The sequence below is a fragment of the Lactuca virosa genome, chromosome 2 (genome assembly GCF_052849685.1).
Source record: "Lactuca virosa cultivar CGN04683 chromosome 2, Lactuca_virosa_CGN04683_v6, whole genome shotgun sequence".
Classification (NCBI taxonomy): Eukaryota; Viridiplantae; Streptophyta; class Magnoliopsida; order Asterales; family Asteraceae; genus Lactuca; species Lactuca virosa.
In genome coordinates, this window is record NC_136427.1 from 111,124,578 (window position 1) to 111,139,238 (window position 14,661).

Genomic DNA, 14,661 nt, shown 5'->3' on the forward strand with positions numbered 1-14,661 from the left:
GGTTGGGCTCCGTTGGGATATAGTGTGAAATATTTTGTCATTTATCTTCTATTACCATGTTATGCATTATGATACACGTATACATAATATATCGTAGAGTTTCTATGTCCAATGGTTGTGCTGCATGTTCAAAGATGTGTCACTTCGACTTTAGAACTCCAAAATCACGTTCCACATCCTTACGCGCTCATTATTGTCTTCTCTTGAATATTTTATCTCTTGGTTCAACCGGGTATCGGAATGCCTTCACGAATGTCGAATATGAAGGATATATTCCAATACCCAAACTTGTATTCGTTTCCATTAACTGTGAAAGGAACATCTAGTGTCTTTCATGACAAAAGATGGTCGGGTATTTGTGACTGATCAAGAATGTTGACGTCGTTGTTGGAACCCACAATCCCGAAAAATGCATGTCAAATCCATAAATCTTAGGAAGCAACAACCTCTAGTACCAACGAAGGGGATCCGTGATGACCACTTGTATACTGCCCTTTCCATGCTACCGAATAATTTTTCCATTTCCAGTGTCTGTAATCAAATGCTTCCAAGCATTCGGGAAAACCATATCTTTCTTCATGTGTCGCATACAGTTCTTTCATATCATGCAACAAAGGTTTTCGAAAATATACGTCTCCAAATGTTTCAACAACACCTTTTGACAATCTATACAAACTTTCTCTTGCAGTTCTTTTGGACATTCTCATATAATCGTCCATAGTATCAGGTGACTCCCCATAGCCATCAAAAGAATGGCTGCAACACGTTTCTGCAACGTTGTGAATCCTCGCATGTCTCTAACATCATATCTCAATTGGAAAAACGTATACCTAAACATATATTAATTATGTATTGAAAATATAGTCAATACAGAATAAAAATATGTATTTAAAATATAGTAAATATGTATTAAAAATATAGTACATATGTATTAAAATTAAAGAAACGATACATGCTTTTCAAAGCGTTGGCGATCCGTATGAACACATTCCTACTTAAAAAGAAATCTTCTTTTGAACTCCTTTGACCCGTAGACACAATTATACGCAAAGTAATCACGATATAGACGTTTGTGTCCTTCCTCGCAATTTATATTTAACATCACACATCATGTTAGTAGAGAGTTTGAGTTTGGTTGTAGTAGCTCGTTAGGGCAATATTGGTACATCATAGTGATGAATATATCGTCACTGTCATCGTCGAATGAGTCGAAAGGATCTATAACTTTTTCTGAAAAGTTTTGAAATTTTATAGAATATATAGAAAAGAGACGAGTTGTGTGAGTTGAAAAGGGTAGATAATGATATTATGTACTTATAGGTAAAAAAAATTATATTTTTTTTTAAATATTGTTTAGTCAAATGGTCAAAAATAATGTTCAAAAACGAAGTAGCCAATCAAATTAGCCATTTTATCTCGTTCTCGTTACAACCAAAGACCACCTTAACGATTTGGGGGGGTGGTGTAGCCGGAGTTACGACGTCGTTATGGGTGCCACCTTACCCATAACGGGAGCATAAATGCCCCATATCGATCACTCTAATATTGTAATCGTGAAATATTCCCTGCTCCTTATCTCATTAATCTCACATATAAATACATACATAGATAATACAAAGGCGAAACAAAGATAAATCCTAACAAACTAAGGAGGTCGGATATACAAACATGATCCGAAATACAATGGCTTCATCAACAATCTTTAATAATTCATCTTTGTAATTGTCAATAGCCTTAGTTTCACAACCAACAACACGATCTGATTCATCAAAGAAATAATAGAAGTCATCATCAATCGTCATAATGGGATAAGTTTTAAGACATCCTAAAGGAAAATTTTGTTCACATCGAGATACTTCGTGTTGAAAGGATTTGATGAAATTGTCATCAAATGTGATGTAATAACTTTCTTCAATATTTTTGGACTTCTTATTGAGAACACGATATGCCTTTTAGGTAAAAGAGTACCCAAGAAAAATTGTGTCATCGTCCTTAACATTAAATTTGTTACGATGCTCATTTAAATGGTATATAAAGCACCCGGAACCAAACACATGGAAAAATTTCACATTAGGTTTGCAATTGTTCAATATCTCATAAGGAGTTATTAAAAATCGTTTGTTAATGTAAGATCTATTTTGAGTAAAGCATGTTGTTCCAATTGCATCATCCTAGAAACAAAGATGTAATTTGAAGAAAATTGTCCTATAGGTTGTCTTAAAACTTCTCCCATTATGACGTTTGATGATGACTTCTATTATTTCTTTGATGAATTGGATGGTGTTGTTGGTTGTGAAACTAAGGCTATTGACAATTACAAAGATGAATTATTAAATATTGTTGATGAAGCCATTGTCAACGTTGAAATTCAAGTTGGGGGGGGGGAGGGGGGGGGGAAGAGAGGGAAGAGTTTTCAACTCTAACTGTTATAGTTAAGGGGGGGCGAATTGATAATTATGTTATTCATGTTGTTGTTGAGTCGATTATTCATGAAACTCCTAATGAATGTGAACAAATCTATGGGGAGAGTCCTGTGTATGATGCTAACGTCTTGGGGGAGAATTCAATGAATGGTGATAATGGAGATGATTTTGAAACTAAAGAAACTATTCTAAAGTTATTCCTAAATATGATTCCAGTTACCCTCATTTGACCAAATAGACAAGAGATCATCCTTGGACACAAATTATTGGTGAAACGTCAACTGGAGTTCTTACTTGTGCACAACAAAAAGAGAAACAGGCTTTGCTGAATATGAATATAAATCAAGAGTTTTGCATGTTTAACTCTTTCAACACTAAAACTAAACCAAAGATGGTGAAAATCGCTCTTGATAATTCCAATTGGGTAGAAGCAATGCAAGATGGACTAAGTGAATTTGAACGAAAAAATGTTTGGAGACTAATTCCAACACCTCCAAATGCTTCAATTGTTGGTATGAAATGGATCTTTTGCAACAAGCTAGACAAAAGAAGGTAATATGGTGCGAAATAAGAAATGACTCATTGTGAAAAGATAATATCAAGAAGAAGGTACCGACTACGAAGAGACATTTGATCCGGTTGCAAGACTGGAATCTATTCGCATTTCCTTAGTGTATACTGCACACAAGAACTTTAAAGTTTTTCAAATGAATTTGAAATGTTCGTTTTTAAATGGCGAACTTGAAGAAACAGTCTATGTCGAGCAATCTCTATATTTTATAAATGAAAAGTATCCAGGTCATTGCTATATTTTGGACAAATATGTGTATGGTATTAAGCAAGCTCCTCGTGCATGGTATGAAACTCTAACTTGTTTTCTTAAACAATAAAAATTCAAAAAAAATTTCAGTTAACCCAAATTTCTTTTGTTAAACGGTTGGTGATCATTTGATGATTGTGTAAGTTTATGTTGATGACATTATATTTTGTTCAACAGAGACTGCTGAATTTTGAACTTAATGGAAACTAAATTTGAGATAAGCTCAATGGATCCAGTTAATTTTTTCCTTGGTTTGAACATAAGACAGAGCAAATAGAGCATATTCATTAATCAGGAGACTTTTAATAAGACTTTACTTACAAAGTTTGACATGAATAAAGATACGAAAGTGAAAACAACAATGGCATTTAGAACAAAGCTAACTCCTTAACTTGATAAACCAACAACTGATCTTACTTTGTATGGTCAAATGATTGGGTCATTACTTTATTTAACATCTAGTAGACCTGATATAATATTTTTTGTTTGTTATTGTGCCAAGTATTAAGAAAATCAACGAGAACCTCACATGACGGCAGTAAATAATATCTTTCGATATCTTTGCAAAACTACCTCTTTAGGGATGTGGTATCCGTCCAATACATATTTCTTTGTGCAGGCTTATTCTGATGCAGATCTTTGTGGTTGTGGTCTTGATCGAAAAACTACAACAAATAGATGTCAATTTTTGGATGGGAAACTCGTAAGTTGGAAAGCAAAGAAACAAACATGTATTTCGTTGTCCACTGTAGAAGCTAAATATATTGCTGTTATTTCTTGCATGTCGCCAATTATTTAGATTCAAAGCTAACTGCGATACTATGGTATAAGGATAAAGAAGATTCCATTGTATTGTGATTCAGAAAGTACAATACGAATATGTCACAATCCTATACAACATTCAAATACAAAGCATATCGCATTCCAATATCATTTTATCAAGGATCATGTGGAAGATGGAAATGTGGAGATACACTTATTTAGATCGGTGCATCAATTAGCAAACATCTTCACAAAGGCATTACCTAAAGTCACATTTAATCTAAATCTTCAAGGTCTAGGGATGATGGAAGCTGAACCCATTCCTAAATCAAATTAAAACTGAAAACTACGAAAAGGATTATTGTTAATTTGTGAATGAGTGCTAGATGTCGCAGGCTTTTGTAACAAGTTTCTCGTTTTTGATAATTATTGTTGATCTGGGAGAAGGTGTGAGACGTCACATATCGTCACAACTGGTAATAGTTATTTTCTTTTTCATTCGCATTTTTATCATTTGTTATAATTATTATTCATCTATAATAGGTTGCAAGACATCGCAACCCGTCATAGTCTGTTTTCTTATCTCAGTTCTTTTGGTTACTGTTCATATGCGATGACCTGTGAGTCGTCGCAGTCCATTGCGGTCTTAAATTTTTGTTTGGTTAAAAATTTAAATAATCCAAAAATATTTTTATTTCTTTAAAAAATTTCAAAAAAAAGTACAAAAATATTTTTTATTTCTAAAAAACTTGAAAAATCCAAAATATTTTTTTTCTTAAAATTTTTGGAAAACCAAAAAGATTTTTTTATCTCAACTAAGGAATTAACGGAGGACACATGTTGTTCAAGTTTGCAACTAAGGAATTTTACGAGGAAACATTTTATTTTTTGCAAAGTCATCAACATTCAATGTCCCTAGAAGCATGCTGCAACATGTTGTCTCAAGCCTTGCATGTCATCTGTTTATGAAGCCTTAATGAAATTTCTTGTTTGTAAGAATTTATTCCTAATAGGTTGTATTCACAAAGACTAAAGAGCTACCCATTTCTATGCATGTTTGGAGTTATGAGATTTTGGATTGGTCCAGATTTTATAGCAAGGGTATAATGATTTCTTTCTTTAACAAATCTACAAAACCCTTGATGTCTTAAGTCTAAACCAACTTGAACATAGGGTTCAAAACTCTATGTTAGTGATCTATAATCATTTCTACCATGATTTTAGTGAAACACCATCCTCTTTAACAATAATGAATTAACGGAACACTTCATACATTTCTCCCGTTCATATATCAATCATATTTCATTCAAATCCCATGAGGTTTCAAATTCATTCCAACATGAAACTTAGGATTTATAAATTATGTGTTAATGATCTTATCACACTATCAACGTGGATAATATGGAACACTAAAAACCAACCTACTTCTTTCTATTATTCTCTCGCACAATCATACACTTGCACTTAAAACCCATTAGGTTTTTCATAATACCAATAAAAAACCATGGTTTTACAAAGTCTGTATTAATGATCTGATATTGTTGCTAACATGATATTAGTGAAATACCACAAACCTTACTAAGTGTTTACTTAGCACTATACACACTTACACTTAAAACCCATAAGGTCTCAAGTAGAAGAGAAGTTCAACCAAGGTTTTACCTAGTTTGTGTTTATGATCATGAATCATTATTACCATGTTTTATGTGATACACCGCAATCAATACATACTTCTTTCTATATTACTCTCGCACATTCACACAAATCCACTTAAAATCCTTGAGGTTTCAAGTAAAAACAACTTGAACCAAGATTTTACACATTCTTTGTTTATGATTCCAATCATTGTCACCAAGGTTGAGATGAAATGCCACCATCTTTAACCCTTTTTCTGGTTATGAATATGATTAGGATGTGAAAACCGATTCAAGCTACGAGAATGATACTTGTTATGACAGTGATGTATAACTGGGAGGAGGCAATTTGTATTGATACCGCACATTTCTACGAACGTGATGGAAAACGGTTGTCTTCTTTTTATTGCAAGAATGATGAGATGAAATTTTTTTATTAGACCTTACAAAAGTGATGATGGGCATGGTTTACGACATCCTTATGTTGCTAAAGGATTGAACTTGCATTTAATGCATCCTATGGCTGCTTCTCTCTCCACTTAATCCAGATCATTTCTTATTCCATCCATATAAATACCCAAATTGTTTACAATTACCTTCTTTAAGCAATCCGAAGATTCTAAAACTATTCAAAACTATTTTCTGCAAATTCAAGTGTTGTAATGACCCAATTTTTACAAAGAAAATTCTCATTTTTGAATAATTAAACACACTTCAAATATCAAGTTATAATTGTTTTCAAAATATAATTCAAATACAACTTTTATTCCAAACATCAGAGCGTCCCACAAAATGCCCGAGAGAGTGCACGCCGCACCATCAAACTTTGCCCTTGCCCTTGGGCTCCGATGTACCTGAAACAAATCCACAAACTGTAAGCTAACGCTTAGTTCCCCAGAGCATACCCCACACACAAGTCACGTAGCACATATCATAACGGCAAAGACTACCTCTACCACATAACATCTTACCTATAAGCTATCTCTACCATTAGCCATAAAGGCTATCTCTACCGTGAGCTGTAAAAGCTATCTCTACCATTAGCCATAAAGGTTATCTCTACCGTTAGCTATAAATCTATCTCTACCATAGCCATGAAGGCTATCTCTACCGCATATTACAACAAAATCATGCCACACACCTCTACACAATGAGTACACCAACTAGTATGGAATGGGCCGGCCTTGGTGCCTTAGACCCATTGGTATGGTGAGAAGACTCACCTCTGGAATGCTGAACTGGTAAGCCGAATTCAGATATGTCCCACGCTGCCTCTTCTCCACTGCCTATAATCATCAAGTGATTAGTTTAACGCCATCCCATAAATTCCCTCAGAGTCAACCCTGGTCAAGGTCAACAGTCCATGTTGACCTCAACTCGTCGAGTACAACCAGCCACTCGTCGAGGTCCTTGCATAACTCGTCAACTCGCCGAGTCACTTGAGTGACTCATCGAGTTCCATAATGTTTGCAGCCGTAAACTCTCAACCGCAAACTCTTGACCGAAAACCCAACCAGTCGAAAACCCCTTGGCCGTAAACCCTTGGCCGAATCGTCGAGTTGATTAAAGAACTCGGCGAGTCCCTTTAGTCCTTCTCGTTTTCGGCATTTTCCAGTGGGATCTAGAGTCCCAATCTTCAAATCTAGACCTTCCTAGTGTAGATGTCACGTAAAGTTGCAAACTTTACGTGCATGCAAGGCCTCACATGGCCATAACACCAAAACTAGTCTTCATACAAGGTTTTAATGCATGGAAAGGGATTGAACTGCCTAAAGGAGACAACTTTATGTCATTGGGGACCTAAAGAGATCCAGATATGGAACCATATCCTTGTGATAAGTCCAGATCCGAGTATGACTCCATTTTGCACCAAAAATGGCCATTTACTTCCAAGAAGAGGGATCTAAGTAACTAAAGCTCAAGGTAACGACTTTATACCTCAAGATGGTGGCCAATACAGTGTAGATGTGAGATCTACTGCTTCTCTCCTTGCTCCTTCTTCTTCAAGTTCTAAAAATCCTTCACAACCCACCAAATCACTCACAAACGCTCTTACTCTCACTTAAGAGTGTTCACGGCCGCAAACTGCTTTCTGTAGGGAGATAAGGTGCTAAGGGAGGCCACAAGGGCAGATAATGATCCTTATATAGGAGGCAAACCCCGAAATTAGGGTTTTCTCTTTACAGCTCCAACTCGCCGAGTCGGGCCTTCCGACTCGCCGAGTTGGTCCCGATCTGCGTCCATGATTAAATGCCCCTACTCGACGAGTTGCACTCCCAACTCGCCGAGTCCATGCACCAAAAACCCTGAAATTAACTAAATCAAATAATTACCTGGAACAGGTGTTACAAGTCTCCCCCACTTGAACTAGACTTCGTCCTCAAAGTCTGCTGACCAAAACAACTCCGGGTAGTGCTATCGCATCTCCTCTTCCGGCTCTCAGGTCCATTCGGAGCCCCTTCGATGCTGCCAGAACACCTTTACCAGTCTATTTCGTTATTCTGAAGACCCTTGGTCTTTCTCACACCCCCAAACCAGAACGGCGGAAACGTTCGGGGGCGGAGGACGTCATGTACAGTATCATAACAATGCACAATAGTAAAACAAGCAACAACATCATCCATTGCATTAATAATATAGTTAATACAAGTGTGTTCTGTGTAAAGTTGTAAGACACCAAACATTATATCAAAATAAATAGACGAACCTTGAACATGCTCCATCTTCTCAAAAATCTAGTCATCTGTAATTGTCTACTGGTTACCTGAGATTACAAGTTATTTTGAAACAGAGTATCAACATAAAAGTTGAGTGAGTGCATAAGTATTTTGTGTCAAAAGTTTACATTTGTTTCATGAAAATGTTTGTAAGTGTTTTGATGTAAATGGTTGTATACTTCCTAGAAAATCCTATATTTTCTATTAAAATGAAAAGTAGTCTTCTACCAAGACTCAACTGTTTTGTATGTTTGCTCTCTCGTAAAAATGTATGTTTTTCCAAGTTTATGACTATCTTTACTAGAAAAATAGTTTTCATTTCTCAACGTGAGAATATCACTGTATGAATGTAATGGAAAATGAACATGTACAGTAGTGTTGTGTAAAATTCTCTACTGAAGCACTAACTACCTTAAAACCAAATTGTTAATTAAGGTAAAAATGTGATTAGGTTATAACCATGCTTGATTGACTAGTATAAAACACGACGTTCTTCAAACGTCGAAAATGGTATGACATTTGTCACCCGTAGACCTGCAGGTCCCACTGTACCTAGCAGCAAGGTGTAGGATGGTCAATCCCATATAGATCTATACACAAACTCACGCTCTCCCTCCAGGAGACTCTGGTTACAAAACGTGACACAACAAGTATATTGTTATGCCATGAAATAGTGTTTAACATTTTAGTTGTTATGTTCGTGTTATAGTATGTATGTTCCTTTCTGTTCTTGTCATAGTATGTATGTTCCTTTCTGTTCTTGTTATAGTATGTTTTGTGATGTATAGAAATGGTATGAATGTACTGAATCATGTATGTTTCTCTGTTCTAGAAATAGTATGTAGTGATCCTCTAAACTATACCTATTATAGTTTACTAGTATGTTTGTTTGAACTGTTACTGATTTGCAGAAAAGACTCAGTTGTTCAACGGAAGCAACTGAGGTAAGTATGATCCTTTAAAATGGGTTTAATATTCATATATGTATTTAATGAGCATAACTATGATTTAGCCGACAATCGAACTGGTGATCCTACCCTAAGCCCAAAACCAAACAAGGAACAGGAGTCAAGGTATTTAACAATAATCCTAAGTCCGTTAAAGCATACTTATACGTAAATAAATAGACGAATATGATTTTGATATAAAAGAAGTTTAAAATAGTTTAAAAGAGTTTTAACAAGTTTTTGAGTATAAGAAATCCTCTTGTTTGTTGTTTTCTCATGTAAATGGTTAACACATTTGTATTGTGTTCTACTTGTATTCTCCCCCTAAAAGCATTTAAAAGTGTAATTGTAGGGGTATGAACTCACCTTGTGTGAGTGATTCGAATGAAAGTTCGATATAGGATGCTTGGTATCACTAGAGATGTCCCGAGCACAAACGGATCCTATTTAGCATATATTAACATATATATGTATACAATTAGTGCTTTTAACAACTAAAATGTAAAGGAAACAGCCTTAGGAAGTAGGGAACACTTACAAAGAAGTGTTAGAACCGAAAATGAAAGACTGAAACTTGATCACGGCCAAACTAGATGGGTTTACGGCCCAACCGAGGTTCACGGACCAACCCGAGGTTCACGGTCCGAAGGGTGTTCACGGCCCGAGGCTTCGGCCCAAATGGTTTTAAAGGCATTCCTTCAAGAACACATAACACTTAAGAATGCTAGATCCAAACACTTTTAGTTCTTTCATCTAACTATATTAAGATAATAAAAGAAATAAGTTTGACCCTTGATTGAATGTTTGACTTTCGTTGACCAAGTTTGACTTTTACAAGAAAGAAATTATGGGTTGTCACATCATCCCCCTATTAAAGGGAATTTCGTCCCGAAATTAGAATTAAGCAAATCCACATAGACTAAGGTAAAAGATGAGGATATTTATGTTTCATTTGATCCTCCCGCTCCCAAGTGAATTCGGGTCCCCGTTTTGCATTCCAGCGAACCTTCATTATCGGGATACGACTTTGTTTCGTTTGCTTGACCTCCCTATCCATGATTTCCACTGGTTCTTCCACGAAGTTGAGGCTCTCATTGATCTCGATTTCATCGAGTGGGATAACAAGAGTTTCATAAAAAAGGCACTTCTTTAGGTTTGATACGTGGAAGGTAGGGTGTACATTACTAAGTTCTTAAGGTAGTCGGAGTTTGTAAGCTACAAGACCGATTCTAGCGAGAATCTCAAAAGGCCCAATGTACTTTGGATTTAGCTTACCACGCTTTCCGAAGCGTATCAAGCCCTTCCAGGGTGAGAACTTCAATAGGACAAGGTCACCAACCTGAAATTCCAAAGGTTTTGGTCTCTTGTCAGCGTAGCTTTTCTGTCGGTCTCTAGAGGCTTTCAATCATTCACGAATTTGTACGATCTTCTCCGTGGTTTCTCGAATGATTTCCGGACCAGTGAGAGTGCTGTCAGGAACTTGTCCTTTAGCTAGTTGCGTGTCACCCACCTCAGCCCAACACAGAGGGGATCTACACTTTCGGCCATAGAGGGCTTCAAATGGAGCAACTTTGATACTAGACTGGTAGTTGTTGTTATATGGAAACTCGAATAATGGAAAGTGGGTATCCCAAGCTTTACCAAAGTCGATCACACAAGCTCGCAGCATGTCTTCCAACATTTGTATCGTTCTCTCACTCTATCCATCAGTTTGTGGGTGGTAGGTTGTACTCATGTCTAGCCTAGTTCCCAGGGACTTTTGTAGCGACTGCCAGAATCTTGAAGTGAATCTATTGTCTCTCTCAGAGATAATAGATATGGGAACACCATGTAGTCGTACAATCTCCCTAATGTAAGTTCTTGTCAGTTTCTCCATCTTGTCGATTTCTTTGATTGGCAGGAAGTTTGCGGACTTAGTTAACCTGTCTACGATCACCCAAATGGTATCAAGACCACCCGTTGTCATGGGAAATTTGGTTATGAAGTCCATTGTAATCCGCTCCCACTTCCACTCAGGTATTTCCGGTTGTTGTAGTAAACCTGAGGGCTTTTGGTATTCAACCTTAACCTTGGCGCAAGTAAGACACTTACCCACGAAGGTAGCAATCTCTGCTTTCATGTTAGGCCACCAATATAACTTTTTGAGATCCATATACATCTTATCTGAACCTGGGTCGACGGAGTATCGAGTATTGTGCGCTTCGTTCATGACCACGTCTCTGAAACCACCGAGCTTCGGTGTCCAGATCCGATCCATGAGGTAATAAGCTCCATCACCCTTGACTACTAAGTTCTTATCCACCCCCCTAAGGGATTCACCTGCCACATTTTCAGGTTTCAAGGCTTCCAGCTGAGCCTCCTTAATTTGTGTGGACAGATGTGAATGGATTATCATAGTCAATGCCTTGACTCTACGACGTGAGTATTCTTTTCGACTTAGGGCGTCAGCTACTACGTTGGCCTTACCGAGATGATAACGAATTTCACATTCGTAGTCATTTAGTAGCTCGACCCACCGTCGCTGTCTCATGTTGAGCTCCTTCTGGTCGAACATATGTTGAAGGATTTTATGATCTGTAAAGATAGTGCTTTTTGTACCATACAGGTAGTGTCGCTAGATCCTCAGAGCAAATACTACTGCTCCTAACTCAAGATCATGTGTAGTGTAGTTGACTTTGTGTGTCTTGAGCTATCTTGAGGCATAGGCGATGACATTTCCTCGTTGCATAAGAACACAACCAAGCCCTTGGTTGGATGCATCGCAGTACAGTACGAAATCTTCTATCCCTTCTGGGAGGGATAATATCGGTGCGGTGCATAGGGCTTGCTTCAGTGTTTGGAACGCCTTCTCTTGTTTCTCTTCCTAGGCAAAGGTCACACCTTTCTGGGTCAATGTGGTAAGTGGTTTCGCAATTCTTGAAAAGTTCTTAATAAACCTGCGATAGTAGCCAGCGAGGCCTAGAAATTGACGAATTTCTGTAGGCGTCCTTGGAGCCGACCAGTTTTCAATGGCCTTTATTTTGGAAGGGTCCACGTGAATTCCTTCTTCGCTAACCACGTGGCCCAGGAATTCGACTCTTCGACTCCAAAATTCGCATTTAGAGAACTTCGCATAAAGCTTATCTACTCGTAATGTTTCTAAGATCTGTCGTAGGTGTTGGCTATGTTCCTCCTTACTGCGAGAATAGATGAGTATTTCGTCAATGAACACAATCACAAATTTATCTAAGTAAGGGCGGCACACCCGGTTCATCAAGTCCATGAACACTACGGGCGCATTGGTTAATCTGAAAGGCATCACTACAAACTCATAGTTTCCATAACGAGTTCGGAAAGCTGTTTTGGGAACATCTTCCTCTAAAACTTGTAACTGGTGATACCCGGATCTTAAGTAGATTTTTGAAAAGTAGTTCGCTCCTTGGAGTTGGTCGAACAAGTCGTCTATACGAGGTAGAGGGTATCGGTTCTTGACGGTAAGTTTGTTTAGTTCTCGGTAGTCGATGCACATACGGAACGATCCGTCTTTCTTCTTCACAAACAAGACCGGTGCTCCCCAGGGTAAGAAGCTTGGCCTAATGAATCCCTTGCTTAACAGTTCGTTCAGTTGACTGGATAGTTCCTGCATCTCAGCTGGTGCTAGTCGATAGGGATATTTAGCTACATGAGTATTTCCTGGAATTAAGTCGATTCTAAACTCGACTTGACGTTGTGGAAGTAATCCTGGAAGTTCTTCGGGAAAGATGTCGGGAAAGCCGCGTACTTCTGGGATGTTTTTTAGGTCTTTCACTTCTTGGCTCATATCGACCATGTGGGCAAGGAATGCATGATATTCCTTCCGTAAGTACTTCTGGGCTTGTATACTTGAGATGATTCGAAGATTCGAGCCTGGTTTGTTGCCATAGATAACTAGGGTTTCGTTAGATGGTAGATTAAGACGAACGACTTTCTCAAAACACATGATGTCAGCACGATGAAGACTCAACCAATCCATGCCGATAATGACGTCGAAACTTTTAATTGAGACAGGCATGAGGTCGATTTGGAATAAATGGTTATCTAGAGAGAGGGTACATCCTATGTATATATTGCTAGTGCTCTCAGTCTTCCCGTTAGCCATTTCTACGGTGAACATTTCTTTTAGTGCTCGTGGTTGTTGTTTAAGTAAGTGTGCAAATTTTTTGGTTCACGAAACTCCTCTCCGCTCCACTATCAAATAGTATGCACACATAAGAGTTATCGAGGAGAAACGTACCGGTGACCACTGTAGGGTCTACCACCGCTTCCTCATGACCTATCGCCAAAACTCTTCCCACTTCGCCAACATTCCCTGCTTTCGGGCAGTTCCTCTTATAGTGACCAACCTCACCACACCCGTAGCATGTCTGGCCTACTCCAATGCCAGGGACGTGGGTGATTGGTCTTGCTGGAGCCTTACAGAAACAAGCAGTGTGCCCCTTCCTGTTGCAGTTAGCACACTGCATTTCCCGACAGGGTCCGACGTGGTGGAAATCACACTTGTTGCACTTAGGCAAACTCCCAGCATACTGTTTTGCCGGCGCAGTAGCAACAGGTGCTGTTGTGGAATGAACAGCCACGATCTGCTGCTTCTTGGCAGAGTTCTGTGTCGCGTTGTTCTTCTTCTTGTCCCAAAACTTCCGCTTGTTGTCGGCTGTCTTGGCTGGTTCTGGGACAGTAGGGGTTATTGTTGGTGTGTGGACTCCATGATCAATGAGTCGTTGTGCCAATCTCTTGGCACTGTCGAAGGTAGTGGGGTTTGAAGCTAACACATTCCCCTAAAATGGAGGTACCAGCCCCCAAATGTACCTCTCGATCTTCTTTCCCTCAGTGGGGACCATTCCCGAACATAGAGCCACCAGATCACTGAACTTGGCAGTGTAGGCTACTATGTCGGCGCCTTTCATGGTAAGGCTCCAGAGTTCCTGTTCAAGTTTCTGAACTTTGCCCCTCGGGCAGTACTCCTCTATCATGAGGTCCTTCAGTGCTTCCCAGCCCATCGCATTAGCCACTATTAGAGTAAGTGACTTGACATGGCTATTCCACCATGTGAGGGCTCTATCCGAGAAGGTGCAGACATCAAATTTTACTTTGCTTCCTTCCGGGCAGGAGCATATCTCGAAGATAGACTCTGTTTCTCTATCCATTGTGATAGAGCGATAATTCCTCCGCTGCAGTTAAAGGCTCTGGGTTTACAGTTGGTGAAGTCTTTGTACGAACACTCCCTAGAGCGCCCGTGACCATCACCTTGAGTAGAATTGACAGTCGTTCCACCCCCGCTAGTACTGCTAGTGTTGAATTGAGTTCGGGCTGTCGTAACAGCCGCAGTCACTACAACGTGAA

At 38.6% G+C, this 14,661-nt stretch overlaps 1 protein-coding gene across 1 annotated transcript; it reads right to left on the minus strand.

Moving 5' to 3' along the window:
• Positions 1-431: 431 nt before the first annotated feature.
• Positions 432-1,802, minus strand: LOC145157675 (uncharacterized). The gene is made up of 2 exons (XM_079076683.1): positions 1,683-1,802; positions 432-797 (listed from the first exon to the last, which is right to left on the minus strand). Exons 1-2 carry the CDS (start codon positions 1,800-1,802, stop codon positions 432-434), a joined length of 486 nt encoding a protein of 161 aa, XP_078932809.1.
• Positions 1,803-14,661: the final 12,859 nt, after the last annotated feature.

What these genes read in the sequence shown, in the direction of transcription:
- LOC145157675 (XM_079076683.1), bottom strand. Translation starts at nt 1,802, where the DNA reads ATGACGATTGATGATGACTTCTATTATTTCTTTGATGAATCAGATCGT. An exon ending in AGATTGTTGATGAAGCCATT is followed by an intron (nt 798 to 1,682) that starts GTATTTCGGATC and finishes ATATGATGTTAG; the next exon opens with AGACATGCGAGGATTCACAA.